General features: G+C 38.3%; 1 protein-coding gene across 1 annotated transcript in view; it reads right to left on the bottom strand.

The window, feature by feature from the left end:
• Positions 1-122: 122 nt before the first annotated feature.
• Positions 123-18483, bottom strand: part of ABCC4 (ATP binding cassette subfamily C member 4) — a 288067-nt gene continuing 269706 nt past the window's right edge. Inside the window, exons 26-27 of the mRNA XM_044669348.1 lie at positions 13501-13635; positions 123-448 (exon numbers count right to left, since the gene is read on the bottom strand). Coding sequence (XP_044525283.1) covers positions 341-448; positions 13501-13635 — 243 coding nt within the window. The 3' untranslated portion in view covers positions 123-340. The remainder of the gene's footprint in view (positions 449-13500; positions 13636-18483) is intronic.

Raw genomic sequence — 18483 nt, 5'->3', positions numbered from 1 at the left:
AGAAAGAGAGAGAGAGAGAGAGAGAGAGAGAGAGAGAGAGAGAGAGAGAGAGAGAGAGAGAGAGAGAAAGAGAGAGAGAGAGAGAGAGAGAGAGAGAGAGGGAGGGAGAGAGAGAGAAATGATCTTGCTTTGTTAGCACTTAAAATTATTGGATGAAACCAGAAAACATTGACATAAACTAACAACATATGGTACATAAATATATGCTTCTATGTTAAGAGTTAACAAAAATACAATCTAGTCACATAGTGCAAAACTACTGTTAAAAGACGTCCATCTGCTCTAAGAGGATCCCATTAGAGCTTAATGATCTGGACATAACGTCCCCATTCTGCAGAGATCACAGTGCTGTCTCGAAAACAACTGGACGGGAGGGACGCTCGTTGGAAGTGTTCGTAACCACGTAGCCATTCTGAGTAACTTCTGGATAATTCCTTCTGAAGTACACCTAAAGAAAGAAAAGAAAAAGGCACAAAAATCATTTTTTAACCCACCGAGGACTCGTGTCAGCATTCCTTAAGTCACTCTTTTCTGGTCCTTTGTGAGGTATGCGGTATGTGGCGCTTGTTTGACAAACCAAAATGGGCACAATGGTTAGAGCAGAGTCCAAAAAAAAAAAAAACCCCAAAAACAGGTGTTTATTCTCCTGAAGAATTAATCCCATTAAAATCCTTCCCAGGGCCAGCCCAAACAACCTGTAGATAGATCCACTTTAGTTCCCGATTGCTCTGATTTGTAGATATGTTTTTAGTACGCCCTTAAACTGCTAAGTAAAATCATTTTTACTGGCTCAAAACAGGGAGATAAATTAAAAACAGGATGACAATAGAGGCTGTGAAATCTAGCTTCTGCACAAGGATTTCTCATTTTCACACATAAAATGAGCACAATGGATTTGGATGTTAATATCAGGTTGTAATCCCTATATTTTATAAACTCTGATTGACAAGCATTGAAACTCCAGAGTATATGTATGAAATGTCCTGGCGTTTAATTTGTGCGGCAAAGCAGTTATAGGGCCTATAGAAATGTGATCTGGGGATAGGGCACCACAATAATGAAAGGAGAAGCAAAGGCTTTAACAATGACTCAACCAAGCAACTTCTCTAAAATGTAAGATGATACCAAATAATAGGACAGTTCTTTGCCAAGCCTTTGAGTTCTTGAATTCTACCAATTTCTAGCTGAACTAGAAGAGATACAGGTTTTCTGATAAATGTATAATCAGAACATAAAGGAAATGAAATGCTGTCAAGTCTCTCTGTTCCACAATCATCAGTTTTTAGCAGCTGTATCATATCTCTGTTCCTTGACAGATGCGCATAACAAAATGAAATAATGTCAAGACTTGTGTGCTCTTATCTAAAAATGTGTTTGGTGAAAAAGGACTTCAAATGTAATTTTTTTTTCAAAGAAGAATGTGAAAAGTTTTGTTTGAGTCTTTAAAACAGAAAATGCACCATCTATCTGAGGCTGACATGTGTCATGAGCCAGGGCTCATATTCATCCTATTCTGGGGCCATTTTGCAAAACCTGGCTCCAAATATATTTGTGGGCACCGTCAACAAAGTGATTGTTAGAGATAATAGACTTTGCATGTGAGAAAAAACTGTTGAAACACCTATATATTATGTGTAGCTTTCTTCTTTTTTCCCCCGTTAGTCTCAGTAAGTGGTACCCTAAGATATATCTTTACATATAAAAATACTGTATATTGAAACATCATTTAACAAGGAAAAAAGTAGGGGATTTTGCACTAATGCTTGAACACACCTGAGTGAAATCGATGTACAGTATTTTATGCCTGAAAAGGATTTGAAAATATCTTTTCCATTTGAAAGAAAATTATCAGTTGAAGTGACACTCTGGTCCGTCCCCCCCCCCCCCAACTGCTAGTGCCTTCCCATACAAGGTTACCTGATATTTGCTTAGTCTGTGTTTTATGTGCCTCTATGTGGATGTGTTGTCCCTCTGTCAGAAAGTATGAGCACCAAGGGGACAGACTGTTTGCCTTCTGTTTTTCGTATGCCTTATATTTACCATAGTACTTAATAAATGCTTCATTTTGGATAAGCATAAAGACTTCACACCAATTGTGGGGACTCATTTCATGCTTTTTAAGCTATTTTGAAAGCAGAAACTTATTTTAATGCTGGCAAATTTTAAGCTGTTGTGTGGTTTATATTTACACGTATATATATAAACCACATAACTGCTTAACATTTGATTTACATATACATATAAAGGTTTGAAATACAGATCTATATAAACCATGTAACGGTTTCAAATTTGTATATTGTAAACTTGTATATATATATATATATATAATTATGTATGTATTTATAAACGATGTAACTGCTTCAAATTTGTCTGCAGTAAAATAAATTTCTACATATGTTCTATATATACACACATCAACTAAAAAGGGGGGCTTTTTCTGAACATAAATAACGTGAGAAAAATAATAAATAATAAATCTTCACTCTGTTTTGTGAAGGTTATATCCATTAAAATAAATATCTAGTTATTCAAAAAGTATAAGGAATTTACCTAGCAGATTGGCTAAAATGAAAGAAGGGGAGAGTAATGAATGCTGGAGGGGATGTGGCAAAATTGGGACATTAATGCATTGCTGGTGGAGCTGTGAACTGATCCAGCCATTCTGGCTGGCAATTTGGAATCACGCTCAAAGTGCTATAAAAGATTGTCTGCCCTTTGATCCAGCCATACCATTGCTGGGTTTGTACCCCAAAGAGATCATAGATAAACAGACTTGTATGAAAATATTTATAGCTGCGCTTTTTGTGGTGGCAACAAATTGGAAAAGGAGGGTATGTCCTTCAATTGGGGAATGGCTGAACAAACTGTGGTATATGCGGGTGACGGAATACTATTGTGCTAAAAGGAATAATAAACTGGAGGAGTTCCAGGCGAACTGGAGAGACCTCCGGGAACTGATGCAGAGCGAAAGGAGCAGAGCCAGAAGAACATTGTACACAGAGACTGATATACTGTGGTAAAATTGAATGTAACGGACCTCTGTACCAGCAGCAATACAATGTCCCAGGACAATTCAGAGGGATTTATGGTAAAGACGCTACCCACATTCAGAGGAAGGACTGCAGGAGAGGAAACATATAAGAAAAGCAACTGCTTGAACGCATGGGTCGGGGTGGACATGATTGAGGGTGTGGACTCGAAACTACCACACCAATGCAACTACCAACAATTTGGAAATAGGTCTTGATCAAGGACACATGACAAAACCAGTGGAAATGTGCATCGGCCATGGGTGGGGGGAGTGCGGGGGGCGAAGGGGAAAGTAGGAGCATGAAACATGTAACCATGTTAAAATGAATATTAATAAATGTTAAAAAAAAGTATAAGGAAATTCAGTAAAGTACACCTGAAAAATTAAGTGACAATGACCTTTTCCATGACCATATTGATATAAAAATATATTGGATTCAAGTGCTCACTCTGCCCAGTATGCGACCTTAGCCATGTCCTTTGGCGTTTATCTTCAGTTTCTTGACCAGCAAATGAAATTATTACATACACTAGCATCTGAGGATTCCTTCTAACTCTAGCCACCTATGATTCTATAATGTTATACTAAAATTGCCTTAGAATTAAAGACCTAGCTTTAAACTTGTTTTCTTTTAGATAGAGGGCGGCTTGATTTATCCTTCTCCTGTCTCTCTGTCTCTGTCTTTCTGTCCTTCTTTCTTTTAAAAAAATGAGACCCTAAACAGTTTTTGAGGTAAATTCCTCTTATCTCAAACATCTAAAGAACTGAGTCAAGTTTATAAGAATAAGAATCATTTCCTAATTGCTAAATGGTTAAAAGAGATGAACAGTGAGTTTTTGGAAGAAGAAATGAAAGCTATGCATAGACAAATGATAAAATGCTTTAAATCATTTATTGAATAAAGAAATACAAATTAAATCAACTTTGAGGTACCTTCACATGCCTATCAGATAGGATAAAATGACAGAAAGGAAAGGGACAAATTTTGGAGGGGATGTTGAAAATGGGGGTATTAATACACTGCTGGGGAAATGTGAACTGATCTCACCATTTTGGAGAGGAATCTGGAATTATGCTCAAGAGTTTTAAAACTTGAGTATATTCTTTGTCTCAGAAATACCCCTATTAGGTCTGTTTCCCAAGGTAATCAGGGAAAAAGAAAAAGAACTGGAAACTGAGGGGAAGCCCATCAACAGGGGAATGGTTAAACAAGTTGTGGCATCTGATTGTGATGGAATAGTACTGTGCTATAAGAAATGAAGGGTAGGTTGATTTTTTTTTTTTTTTTGTTTTTTGTTTTTTTTTAAACCCTTGTACTTCGGTGTATTGTCTCATAGGTGGAAGATTGGTAAGGGTGGGCAATGGGGGTCAAGTGACTTGCCCAGGGTCACACAGCTGGGAAGTGGCTGAGGCCGGGTTTGAACCTAGGACCTCCTGTCTCTAGGCCTGACTCTCACTCCACTGAGCTACCCAGCTGCCCCGGGTAGGTTGATTTTTGAAAAACATGCAAAAAGACTTGCATGAAATAATATAAAGCAAAATGAGCAGGACCAAGAGCACATTATAGATGTAAAAGCAATACTGTTTAAAGAGTAACAGTGGATAACGAAGCTATTCGGAGTAATATGAATATTCAAATCAGCTATGAAGGAAAATGCTATTCACCTCCAAAGAAAGAAATGATATATGGAAGTATGTATTCTATGGTTCCACATATATATATATCTATATTAAATGTTGGCCTTCTCTAATGAGGAGTTGGGAAAGAGGGAAGGAGACACCTTAACTCAAAATGCAACAAAAAAATAAAATCAATTAAAAAATAAAAAATGAGACCTGCCAATGCAGATCAACAATTACTTACCATTTAAAGTTTTAGACCAAAGGAGCTCAATCTTTTTTTGTGTAATGGACCCTTTGGTAGTCTGGTTAAATCTATAAGACCTCCATCTTAGAATAATGTTTTTAATGCTAAAAAGCAAAGTATATAGGAAATCATAAAAGAAACCAATTATATTAAAATAAAGTTTTCAAAATATATTTTTAAAAATTAAGACCCCCAGGTTAAGAATTTGTTTAAAGCTATTCTTCAATGATAAAGAGGCCAACGGATAGGCAAATTCAAACAAGTCTGAAGACTCACTTCATATTTTAACAACCTTAACAAGGGTGACAAATGATAAAAAGATCAATGATGGAGATGTTGTGGGAAGACAGGCATCTCGATGGATTGTTGGTGGAGCTGTGAACTGGTGTAGCCATTTTGGAAAGCAATTTGGAATTATATAACTCAAGTGACTAAAATTCTTAAATCCTTTGATCAGAGTATCCACAGCTAGGCTTATACCCCAAGAAAGGCAGTGATAAAAAGAAAGTTTCATAAGTCTCCAAAAATTTTCAGCCATTTTTGTGATAGCAAATAATTGGAAACGAGATAGACGTCCATCAATTAGAACAAATTGTGGTACATAGATGTAATGGAATATTACTGCGCTATAAGAAATGACAAACATAATGAATAGAAAAAATACAGAGCACGGAAAGATCTATAGGAACTGTTGCATGACTTAGAAAGCAGAGTCAAGAAAATAACATATGTGAAGACCACAATGTAAACAGAACACATATGCAAAATAAAAAATGAATGTTGCAAAATTACAAAGAATAAGCAATGCTCCAAAGAAGAGATGAGTGGAGACACATCCATTGGACATGTCTGCAGAGCTGGGAGGTGCCTAAGTGCTGTTCATTTCCTCTTAAATGTAGACCATTTCAAAGTACTGATCAATTATGCTGATTTTTTTCCTCTTACCTTTTTTAATTAAAAAAAATTGGAGAGAGAGCTAAGTAGTAGATAGATAGTCAGACCTGAAGACAGGAGTCCTGGGTTCAAATTTACAAATATGCACGTTTTCTCGTGTCAAAAAACTGGATCCATCTATCCTCATTAGACATCACTCCATCTCTCTCCTCTCTCTTGCGGCTAAACTTCTCAAGATGGTCTTCTACAAGGTGTCTCCAATTCTCTCTACAGTTTAGATTCCTTCCTCATCATTCAACCAAAACTACCCTCTACAAAATTACTAATGTATCTTAATTGTCTAATCTAATCATCTTTTCTCAATCTTCATCTTCTCTGTAGCCTCTGACACTACTGATTGCCTTCTCCTTTTTATTGGTCTCTTCTGTCTAGATGTTGGTGTCATTCTCATGGTTCTCCTATCTGTTTGACTGCTCCTTCTAAGTCTTCTTTGCTGAACCTCGATCTAGGTCATGTGTACTAAGTAGAGGCGCCCCACAAGGCTCTGTTCTGGACACTCTTCTCTTCCCTCTATACTGTTTTACTTGGTGATATCAGCCCCAAAGAGTAAATCATCATCTCTTTGCTATTGATTCTTAAATGAATTTAACAGTCCTAATCTTTCTACTGACCACTAGTTTTGCATTCTGTAGGCATCTTCAATTAAACATTTCCAAAAAAAAAAAACCACCAAACCCCTCATTACTCTTACCCTGAAATATTCCCCTCTAGCTGCCTTTTGGACATCTTGAACTTCTCTCAATGTTCTGTAGGAATCTTCAATTCAACATGTCCAAAAGCAAACTCATTACTCTTATCCTGAAACCTTCCCCTCTTCCTAATTTCCCTCTTACTGTTGAGGGCAAGAATGATGCAGAATTTGAAGACAGATAGATATTCTTGGCCCCAAGGCTCTCTCCTGGGCCATTCCATCTCTCATCAGAGAGGAAATATTGAATAAATGACTTCAGAAAATCTACAGCAGTGATATCATATGGTGTTTTGGGTAGGAAAATTAGTCCTATATTTTCTGCATCTAAAAAAAAAATATCACTCAATGCTATGTTTCCATGGCTCATCTAAGAAGGTCTATCAGAGAGTGATTCAATTGCCTGCATCAGCTTTTTTGGAAAAGAACAATGTGGATCAAGAAAGCCTGACTGGGAAACACCTAATTCCAGATGTTAAATTTCCTCTTGCTCAAGAATGAGTTCTGATCTGCTGGAGTGAAAGCCTTGTTGACTTTGGCTAATTCCCATGATTTTACACTCTTGATTGATGCACTCATGTTTAATGGTTGTATGTTAGAGAGGCTGACAGTCTGAAAGGTAGTCTTTATAAATGCTAAATTAGAGATAGCCTGCTAAAAGGAACTCAACTTGAAATGAAAATTGTGGTAAAGTCTTTTTTATTACATCTTTCTCCGAAAATGTGTTCTAGGTCAGTGAGCTAAAGGATTGACTGAAAATTTAGCCTCTGTAGGACCTTGTGTAAGGTATTTCATGATATATGGCCACTGGTGGCTAAAGAGGATTGCTAAAAAATTTAGTAAAGAGCTCCCATTAATGCAAATCAGCCTTACAGGGGCTGTGGCTTCGTGTAAAAAAAGAATGTTTTAGAAAACACTGGAATGATCTATCAATATTCCAAAGGACTGATGAGCAAACATATTCCCTACCTCCTGAGAGATGAGATGAATCTGAAGTGCAGAATAAGATATATTAAAGATGTGACCAATGTAGAGGTTTGTTTTGCTTAGCTGTATATATCTGATACAAGTCTGAGGGGTAGTGAGGATGCTGAAGGAGGAGAAGGGGAAAGGGCTGGACAAACTGTGGTATATATATTAATTGTCACGGAATATTGCTGTGATATAAGAAAGATAAATGTGATACATACAGAGAAGTATGGAAAGATTCAAATGAACAGAGTGAAATGGAGCCAAGAAAACAATATAGGATGACAATTACAGTTTAAACAAACAAAAAAAAACACACAAAAAATTGAGTGTTGCAAAATTACAAAGAACAAGTTTGACTCAAAAGAAGAGATATGTGGAGACTCTTCCCACCCACTCCATTGCAGAGGGTGGGAGATCCATGGTATTGTGCATATTTTCAGATTTTTTCAGTTTATCGATGGTATATATACATTTTTTCCCTTTTTCTTAGTTTTGTATTAAAAAGATGTTATATGGGATGGTTTTCTGGGAATTGTAGGCATACTGGAAGAAATTACAATGATACAAAAAACACAGCAAAAAAGGAAAACAAACACTTATTTTAAAAAAGATTATGCAAGCAATCTGAAAGACAGATTAGAGAGAAGATTCTGTAGGCATAAAGATCACTTAGAGAGCTGCTACAATAGTCCAGGTGAGAACAGACAGGGTTATTATAACAGAGTGAAAAGGAATTAAGATCCAAGAGATACAGCAAAAGCAGTACCAGGTATAATAATCATGGTGTACAACCTAGAATTTAAAAAATAATGAATAACAATAGCTAGCAAATTTGCAAAGTACTTTAAAATTACAAAAGCATTATTACAAATATGAGCTTGTTTGATTCTCGCCACAACCCTGGGAGGTCGGGGCTATTATTTTTCCCATTTTACAGATGAGGTGCTATAGTATGACAGAAGTAGAGTGACTTGCCCACAGTCACTCTTCTTAACTCCAGGTCCAATGCCATCTAGCTGTATATTTAATCACACGGTTCTCACAAAAATATTAATAATATTTAATCACACGGTTCTCACAAAAATATTAATAATAATTTTAGTAAGAACAAAACTATGAAAAAACTGACTAATTTATATCTTATTTAAATTTTCACCCTTTAAAAACTTCTATTTTGTGTAACTTTTGCACAATGCATAATATATACAGTAGAATACACATATATAGTTGTAATCCCAAGTTATTTGGAGTATAACAAGATGGCCTACCATGGAGAACTCTGGGTCCCCTACCTCAAGGACAAGTCCAGCCTCCTTCCCCTTCACCCTCTCTTTACCCCAGTTCTTAGAGACAGGATTGGAGGGGATTAGATGGAGGGGATAGAAATGCAGACTTCTGTTTCTGTTCCATTTTGTTTGTCCCTCTCAATCCCATTGGCTGGCCACAATCCCACTGGAGCCATGGTGGTGACCTTGGAGCCAGGAGTGCAGGTGGAAGCCGGGATAGCTGGCTTGGCACTGGCTGGGCCTCGAGCCCTGGGGATTGGGATGTGGGGACTGGTACTATTCTCTATAGCTAAGCTGGGGACCCAGTTGCCTTCTCTTCCCCAGAGACTGAGATGGTACAAAGGCATTACTCTCCATTTTGCCTCCCAAGGGGAGTCGCATATTTGTGACTGCAATTGTACCTTTTTCAAGTAAATATTTTTATGTAAAAGCAAACTGATTTTTAGTGGCTAATAGAAATGGGATTTCCTTAAGGAAACATAATAGGTTGGGGGCTGGAACCAAGTTCAGGGAGCCTAGGCACCCCCAATCCACTGAAGGGTACCAGAGAAACCTGGAGAAGAAGTGAAACAGAACGTAGGCTGGCTGTCCGAGGCTCAGGACCAGGCTGGTCTGTTATAGAATTTATAAGTCGATGTATATTATTGAGGGTGTTACCTCCCTCCCCAAGTTTTTGTTGATGGAATCAAAAAAATGTGGAGTACCCTGAGCTGGATCACCCGAGTATCCCCATTTCAGTTCTTAATCTCTGAAACTTCCAAAAGTACAATGTCCTTCCCCTTTTCCCTGTATTGATAATACAACATTTTTACGCTTTATGAGGTCATAGAGTTGGAACTCAAAGGAACTTTTGAGATCACCTACTCTGTCCTTCTTGGTTTTTTTTGCTGCTCATTTGTTTTTTTCAGTCACATCTGACTCTTTGTGACCCTGTTTGGGGTTTTCTTGGCAGATACTGGAGTGGTTTGTCCTTTCTTTCTCCAGTTCATTTTGCAGAGGATGAAGTGGAGGCAAATGGGGTTAAGTGACTTGTCCGAGGTCACACAGCTGGGTAAGGCTCTGAGGCTGGATTTGAACTCAAGAAGAAGATGAGTCTTTTGGCTTTGGGTCAGGTACTCTACCCACTGTGCCACCCTCAGATGAAGAAAGTGATGTCCTCCAAGGTGGTGACTTACCCCAAGTACAGAGGGGGAAGATCTGGGCTATTCATTCCAGGCCAAGTGCTCTTTCAACTTGTCCTCTTATTTTATTTTATTTTTTTGTTAAACCCCAACTTTATCTTAGTCACTATTCTTAATAAAGAAAGGCAAAGGCTAAGCAAAGGGGGTTAAGTGACCTACCCAGGGTCACACCATTAGGAAGTGTCAGAGGCCAGATTTGAATTCTAGCTCTCTGGGTTGCCTGGTGCTCTGTCCACTGGGCTATCCGGCTGCCTCTTGTCCTATAATTTTTTTTTTTATCATGTTAAATAAAGCTTACATTGGCAGCAAATCTGAAGCCTCCTGAATGCGGGGATCCTAGAACAGTGGAGAGAATGAAAAGAAAAAGGAGAGTCTGGAAAAGTAGTGAGAGGGGCACTGAGGCATGAGTCATCTCCGATTAACGTTGGCATTTCTACTCGCGTTTTGTAACCTGTTCCAAAGGAAGTTAGTCGGCTATCCTTCAGATCGAAGGCCCTGCAGGCCATCACAGAGCTACCCGGAGGATTACTCTGACCCCCAGACACTCCAAGCCACCACAATCCTGCCACAGCCTCTGCTCACGCTGGTCCTTCCTCGGAAATTCTGGGAATTCCTCCAAGCCTCCAGGGAGGACGGGCATCCCATTCAGGTAATTAGGTGGTGTGGATCCCGGAGATGCGCGCGAAGACAAGAAGCGGCCACCATGGAACTGGACGAGGCCACGCTCCATGAGGTCAGCTGTTGGTGAAGGCAGACTGGGCTCCTTCTTGCCAATTCATCCAAGCACGGGCTTCTGGGGATCCCCAGGAACCCAACAATGACCCCGGCGCCAAGGAGCTCTGCGTTCTTGGAAACGAAGGCAGATCTCATTGGGTTGTCTTTGGCCAATGGTTTCAGGGCATGGGGGGAGGATGGGGACTAGATTGGGGGGAGTTCAGGAAAGTCTCTGAAGGTTTGAGAACATTTTCTATGAGGTTCTTGTACTTCCCAGGCGTGTGCCAAGTGTATCTGGCAACAATCAAACCGGAGCCCCAAACCAACCAGGAGAATCTATATTTTATAGGCCAAGCCTATGGACACACATACCTAGACTATTCTTGTTCTGTGTATATTTGGAATACTTTTTGGTGTATATTTTGTTTAATTGCATCTTATAATGCTCTCAAAACCAAATAAAATTTTTGATCTTAAATTTTTTTTTTATTGAACACTGAATGCTAACATTATAACTGTGGATAAAATGTTAAATTAGATCATCTAGATATTTTATAAATACCTTTCATTCTTAAAACTGTTAAGGTAGTTGATTAGAAATAACTATTGTATACTTGAAATATATGCTACTTGATATATGAGTATATATACATACCTATTCACACACGCATATATATATATACATATATATATATATGTATATATATATATATATATACTTTTGAAATACATGTGATAATTTCCTTTTAAGATAATCATCTATTTCCTTTAAATCCTGACTTGTCAGAATCCAGTTCTGGGTGGTATTCCCTAGTTAGAGTCATGATTTCTTTTTGTGTCTGTGACCTTGCTTTTCTCATTTTCATTTTTTATTTGCATGTTCACTCTCTTTTTGAATAAATGAATAGTTTGCCAATTTCTTACTCTTAAAAACAAAAAACAAAACAAAAAATAAATATATATGGTAGTTTATATACGTGATACATAGACTACTGTATAATATTGTGGCCTTCATTTTATTTTATTTTTATTATTATTATTATATTTTTTAAAAACCTTACCTTCCATCTTAGAGTCAATACTGCGTGTACTGGTTCCAAGGCAGAAGAGCAGTAAGGACTAGGCAATGGGGGTTAAGTGTCTTGTGTGGTCTCCATTTTATTTTAATTATTTTTTTTTAAACCTTACCTTCCATCTTAGAATCGAGGCAGAAGAGCAGTAAGGGCTAGGCAATAGGGGTTAAGTGACTTGTGTGGCCTCCATTTTAAAAGCTATTACATAAATTATTAAATGAAAACCCAATTGCCAACCACTTCTATAATTCTTAGTATATTAAGACTAAGGATGCAAAAAAAAAAAAAAAAATCCCAGGCCCTGCCTTGAGGAACATCCATTGAATCAGAAGAGGAGCCCAACAAGAGGGCTTAAAGGAGGAGAAGGTAGAAGACCTGTGGAGAGAGCCGCCTCCGTCCCAGCGGGGAGAGGCCTTCCAACGATCTATGCCTCCCTGGCGCATCCTGGAGAGCGTGTTAGGGGACTGAAGATCAGCCACGCCCCGGTGGGATCAGAGACAACACCGGAGGAGCACGTGTCCCCCTTCCTGGCCCTCGTGTTCCCTGAAGACGTTCCTCTCGCCAAGTATGGAGATGCTAGAAGTATTCTCCCAAGGGACACCCACGTAAGCCGCTGTGTGTCGGGAGGGAAAGGCAAAGACGCCCCCAGAAATCTCACGCCTGTCCTCAGCCCTTGGGCTTTCCCTCACTCACCGACCCCTCAGAAAGACTTTCGAGTATTCTCTGTCTGAGAATCCTTTAAAAACCATAGTTTATGAATCCCCAGTGATGTGTAAGTTTTCATAAATCAACCAGAGGTCATAATAAATAGAAAGTAAAGCTTCTTAATCTTCATTTGCATACATTAGTTCTGGAAATAAGACGAACTGTGTACATTATTTTAAAAATATGAAGTGGGGGGCAGCTGGGTAGCTCAGTGGATTGAGAGTCAGGCCTAGAGATGGGAGGTCCTAGGTTCAAATCTGGCCTCAGCCACTTCCCAGCTGTGTGACCCTGGGCAAGTCACTTGACCCCCATTGCTCACCCTTACCACTCTTCCACCTAGGAGCCAATACACAGTATTGACTCCAAGATAAAAGGTAAGGGTTTTTTTTTTAAAAAAAAACTGAACAAACTAATAAACAAACAAACAAACAAATAAATAAATGAACGAATGAACGAATAACTAACTAACTAAATAAATAAATAAATAAAAGATGAAGTGATTAACAAAAAAGAAAAAAGACCACTTCTCAGGCACTTTCCCCATGACAGCTCTGTGAAGACAAGGTTAATATTATTGCCTCCATTTCATAGATGAAAAAATTGAGACACCATTATTGTCTCCATTTCGCAGATGAGAAAATTGAGGCACAAAGGCGAAGTGACTTTACCCACCATTACACAGAGCTTTTGGGACTCAAACTGTGGCCTTTGGATACCTACACTCGTTTGCTTTCCACTGTTCCGTGCTGCTTCTATTACATTAAACCCATACTGTGAAAATAAATACAATTCTGAGCAAAGTATGGCTAGGCAGACGTAATTTCTCTGGCTGAATCTCTGCAGGCTTTGTCTCAAGGCGAGATGTCTTTGTAAGCCCCACGGATGAAGCCGAGACCCTGAAGGTTTATAATTGGAAAAGCTTAACTACAGTTGCTTTTAACTCGAGTGGAAAACAGTGTTTGTGACAAGGCTGTGGAGGGTAAAAGTGCAGACTCAGATTCTAATTACACCTTGTTGGCAAGATCTTACCTGCTGTGCTATTTCGGTGAGGACGGCGGCTTCGGCCTTCCCCGTTTGCTGCACCATCTTATAAAACAGGCTTTCGTTATTTTGGAGCAAAACATAGGGCTCATCATATTCTTTCAGTCTTCCTGCTTCCAAAACCTGTGAATCAGCAAAAGCAAACACCTTAAAACACAATGCTTTGCAGCAAGGCATTATCATGAATAGAAGATTTCGGAAGAGGAATAGGAGGGAGACAGACAAGAGATAGTCTGTTTAGGTGGTCCGGCTGAAGAGACTGTTCACATGGTCTGATTATAACTCTTTCTATTCAGCAAAGAGAGCTCTAAACCCATCTAAAAGAAGTCCTTCATTATAACTAAAATCATCGCTTTTAAAAAATTTAAAACTTTAAAAAAAACCTTTTAAAAACCTCAAGTAATGGTTTTATTCTCAATCGAGCAATAAACATTTATTAAATGTTTTCTGTGTGCCAGGCACTATGGTAAGGGCTAGAGATACAAAAAGAGGTCTTTTGGTATTCTTTACAAACACTAAAAAGGTTGGGAAAGTGTCTGATTTGGGGAAACAGAAACTCTCAAGAATTTTACGACGGCTGGGTTATTGTATAAAATCGGGGCTAAAAAGTGGGTGGCATTCAGAAAGGGATGACTGTGCCAGCTTAGCATCCTGAAGCAGGAATCAGCACTAATGTGCCCCCCCTGACCCGGGACACTCTGTAGTCAGATGCCAAATCTATTTGGGTGGAAGCCGCCTCAGGTGGATGAACGTAGTGGAGACAGTCAGTCTGTGCCTTCAAGGAACTTACATTCTAATTAGAGTCAGGGGCAGATAGGAAACACGGGGAAATGGTGGTCAGGAAGGGCGTTTCAGCCTGGGAAGTCACCATCCTAGGCACTTTAATATTTTAATAGTGGAAAGCCAGAGGGACAGGCTGCTATTTAATAAGCAGCTTTGATATCATTCCTCTGATAGAAGAAATGTCTAGAAATCTTATTTTCTATTTGAATAGGGCTAAAGAAGCAATTAAGATATTTAGCACCAGATTCCAAAGATTATCGTCTACATTGAGATATATTTAAGCTTCGATCACTCAAAGGCTGATTATCTATAGCAGAATTATCTGGGTCTCTTGCTTCTCTTTGCTCCTTTTGGCTATTTTACTGCTCATTAATTCCTCTACTCGAGGGTGAAAAGAGGACAAAAAGGAACTTTGTACTTTTCTACTTAGTGGTTTTGGTTAAGTTTTGAGGCTTGGGTTGGTAGTAGGGAAAATTGGAGTGATTGGCACAAAATGGGGCATCTTGATGATTAAGTCTATCTTTTTCAACTATTACTACAGGAAACTGAGAATTAACTGTAAAAAAGTCTAATACTAAGGAAAATAATATTGAATAGTTGTGCCTAATTTGGGACAAATTTAGAATCTGCAATAAGACATTCAGCATTCTTAAGCAGGGTACTTTTTTTTTTTTAATATACCCAGGTATCTCAGTTAATTCTGTCCCACCTAATTTAATCTGAATTCTTTATTAGATCCCATAAAAGATGTTTTCCTATTAAGCTTTTGTTTACTACAATGAATCATTGTTTAGGGCAGCTCTCTCAAAAGAGTTCAAGAATAATTGAATCTATCACATCCACATGATAATTAAGATGTCCTATAATTTGGCATTCCAGTTTAGATGCCCTGAATGTATAATTTTCCTTAAGTATAGCATTAGAGAGTATAACCACTCCTACTGAAATTAGAGAAAATACATAATTTCTAAATACAGGCTCCACTCACATTAAGGACTATGCAAATAAAATAAACCAAATTACTTGTTCAATGATGAAAAATATAATCATAAGAAGAAACATCATGACTTCAGATTCATGGGAAAAGCTATAGAAGGCCTGTGAATAGTAAATTGCTCAACTTTTCGTTATTTTTTTTTTATACCCTTTCCTTTTGTCTTAGAATCAGTATTGGCTCCAAGGGAGAAGAGTGGTAAGGGCTACGCATTTAGGGATAAGTGACTTGCCCAAGGTCACACAGCTAGGCATTGTCTGAGGCCATATGTGAATCCAGGACCTTCCATCTCTGAGCCTGGTTCTCAATCCACTGAGCCACTCAGCTGCCCCCTTATGTTTTAATGGAAAAAAAGAGCACAATGTTATTTACATTCTATAGTTCAAATCTGAATAGATTTATAAATTCTGTAAAAGGGTGTGGGGGAAAGGGGTAATAGTCTGAAGACAGATTCCACATTGTTGTGTATTCAGAACTAAACAATGATCTGAATGGGGAAAATTGGGGACACTCATAAGATCATAAATTTATGTTGGGTGTAGGGTATGAGATGTTGATCTAAGCCTGTTTTTTCATACTATTTTCCAATTTTCCCAGCAGTTTTTGTCAGAGTGAGTTCTTGTCCCAAAAGCTGGGATCTTTGAGTTTATCAAACACCAGCTTGCTGAGGTCATTTATCCTATGTCTATTCCATTGAAATCATAAGTTTATGGAAGGAAAGGACCTGAAAGGCCATTTCCCCCAACTTTTTAAATTTATAGATAAGTAAATTGAAAGTCAGAGGGGGAAAGAATTAGTCAGGGTCATATTGCTAACTGTGAGAGGCAGAATTCGAACCTAGGTCTTTCTGGTCCTGTTCTAGCTATGATGTCACGCAATCTTTCATAACTAGATTGGGAACAAGACTAACATTAAATGACAATGGAATTATATGTTTTTTGTTACAGTTCCCTGGGCTTTCATTAGCATGAGAAGTTAGTGACTGAGCTCTCTATTTCAGAGTCATTACTCTGTTCTAGGAGCATCTTTTACCTTGATTCATATTTTTGTTTTCACTTCTAAGAACATAATTATAAAAATTTACTGCCAAGTAAAAGGTCTGGCCTTGACATTTTTTTGTTGAATAAGATCATATTTCTTAAAACTATAAAATGAAAATATTCTTCTCCAGTCTTTTTTTGTTGAAAGTCATATCAAAGTACGATGGCCTGGAAGGAACTGGAGTTTACATTCTGACAATCACATCCGATGACATCTGTCTGCTAAACGATGACTAGGTAAGACAGACGACAGCTCTGACTTGTCCATGCAAAAGCTCCAACAGGAAGAGAGATGCTGCTCTTCAGCTCCAATAAACACAAGGCCTACCCACAAAAAAACTCACAAATGGTGAGTGCTTAAAATACTGCCTCTCGGGGCAGCTGGGTAGCTCAGTGGAGTGAGAGTCAGGCCTAGAGACGGGAGGTCCTAGGTTCAAACCCGGCCTCAGACACTTCCCAGCTGTGTGACCCTGGGCAAGTCACTTGACCCCCATTGCCCACCCTTACCAATCTTCCACCTATGAGACAATACACCGAAGTACAAGGGTTCAAAAAAAAAAAATACTGCCTCTCATCAGATATAAAGCAAATAAGCTCAATATTTCAGAGCTCTGGGATTCCTTACAGTGGGAACACACTTTCAAAAAGAAGGTATTTTCTTAAATTGACTTTGTGTGATTTTAAAAATGTTTACAAACTCAGTCAAATATTTTTTTCTTAATTATGCTTCTACTGTGACTAAAGCTGTGCCCAGGGCTTAAACCACTTAATGTGTTCCTGTAATTCTTATGTAAAAAAAAAAAAAAAAGGAAATTTCCATTTAATTATCAGGAAATATCATTATCAGGACAAGCAACCCTTAACCTAATGACAAAGAGATGTACTAAATGAAACATAACTGTTATGGACTAAAACTGTCTATTTTCTACCTTACCCAAGATTTTGGATGCTTTGGATGGGGGATGTTGCTCATTTACAAGATGGCGTCACAATTCGCTGTGTTGGTATAAAGTAAGATAGATCTGAGATGGCTCAGAATCCTTTTTGTTATCTACCAGAAAGCTCCGAGAGTCACCTCACCTTTCAGATTACAAAATGAACCATAAAGAAGAATTTGAGGAATTATGTTCTCAGTACTGAGAACTTCCCAACAACATAGAGCGGTGTGACAATTGGAATACAATGCCTTATGAAGCAATGGGCACTGTAAATGTACAGACATAAATGAGACTAACCACGGTCAGTGATGTAGATAAGGTTGGCACTAAATTTATAAAATAAATAAGTATGAAAACTCTTCCATTCTAAGATTCAGTATCTCAAGAACTGATCATCAGAAACTGCTTTCCTGCAGTGGGTTGGGGAAATTTAATGACACCAAAGACCCACTGCTGATCTGGATATTAGTTATCCATGGGCAAATATTCTGAAACACTGTTGTAGATTTGAGTTTTCTGAGTAAAACTCATTAAAATGTTCAGCTCCACAGAATCAGGAGAACATTGTACACAGAGACGGATATACTGTGGCACAATCGAATGTAATGGACTTCTGTACTAGCAGCAATGCAAAGATCCAGGACAATTCTGAGGGATTTATGAGAAAGAACACTATCCACATTCAGAGAAAGAACTGTGGGAGTAGAAACACAGAAGAAAAACAACTGTTTGATCACATGGTTCTATGGGGATATGATTGGGGATGTAGACTCTAAACGATCACCCTAGTGCAAGTACTAATAATATGGAAATAGGTCTTGATCAATGACACATGTAAAACCCAGTGGAATTGTTCACTGGTTACAGGAGGGGGATGGGGAGGAGGGAGGGAAAGAATGATTCATATAACTATGGGAAAACACTCCAAATTAATTAATTAATTAAGTTTAAAGGAATTAAAAATAAAAAAGCTATCAGCTACAAAGTGAAAAGTGACATCAAGTTTTTAAATCAAACAGGTCAATTGGCTGATTGGAGAAATGCAAATCCTAACAATTCTGAGATCTCATCTCACACCCATCAGACTCACTAAAATGACAAAAGGGCAAAATGAAAAATGTTGGAAGGGATGTGGAAACATGGGTTTGCTGATAGATTGCTGGTGGAGCTGTGAACTGATCCAACAACCATTTGGAGAGCAATTTGGTATTCCATC

This window comes from Gracilinanus agilis, chromosome 3 (genome assembly GCF_016433145.1).
Source record: "Gracilinanus agilis isolate LMUSP501 chromosome 3, AgileGrace, whole genome shotgun sequence".
Taxonomy (NCBI): Eukaryota; Metazoa; Chordata; class Mammalia; order Didelphimorphia; family Didelphidae; genus Gracilinanus; species Gracilinanus agilis.
The sequence above is the reverse complement of the archived record's forward strand: the minus strand, read 5'-3'. Positions and strand labels throughout refer to the sequence as shown.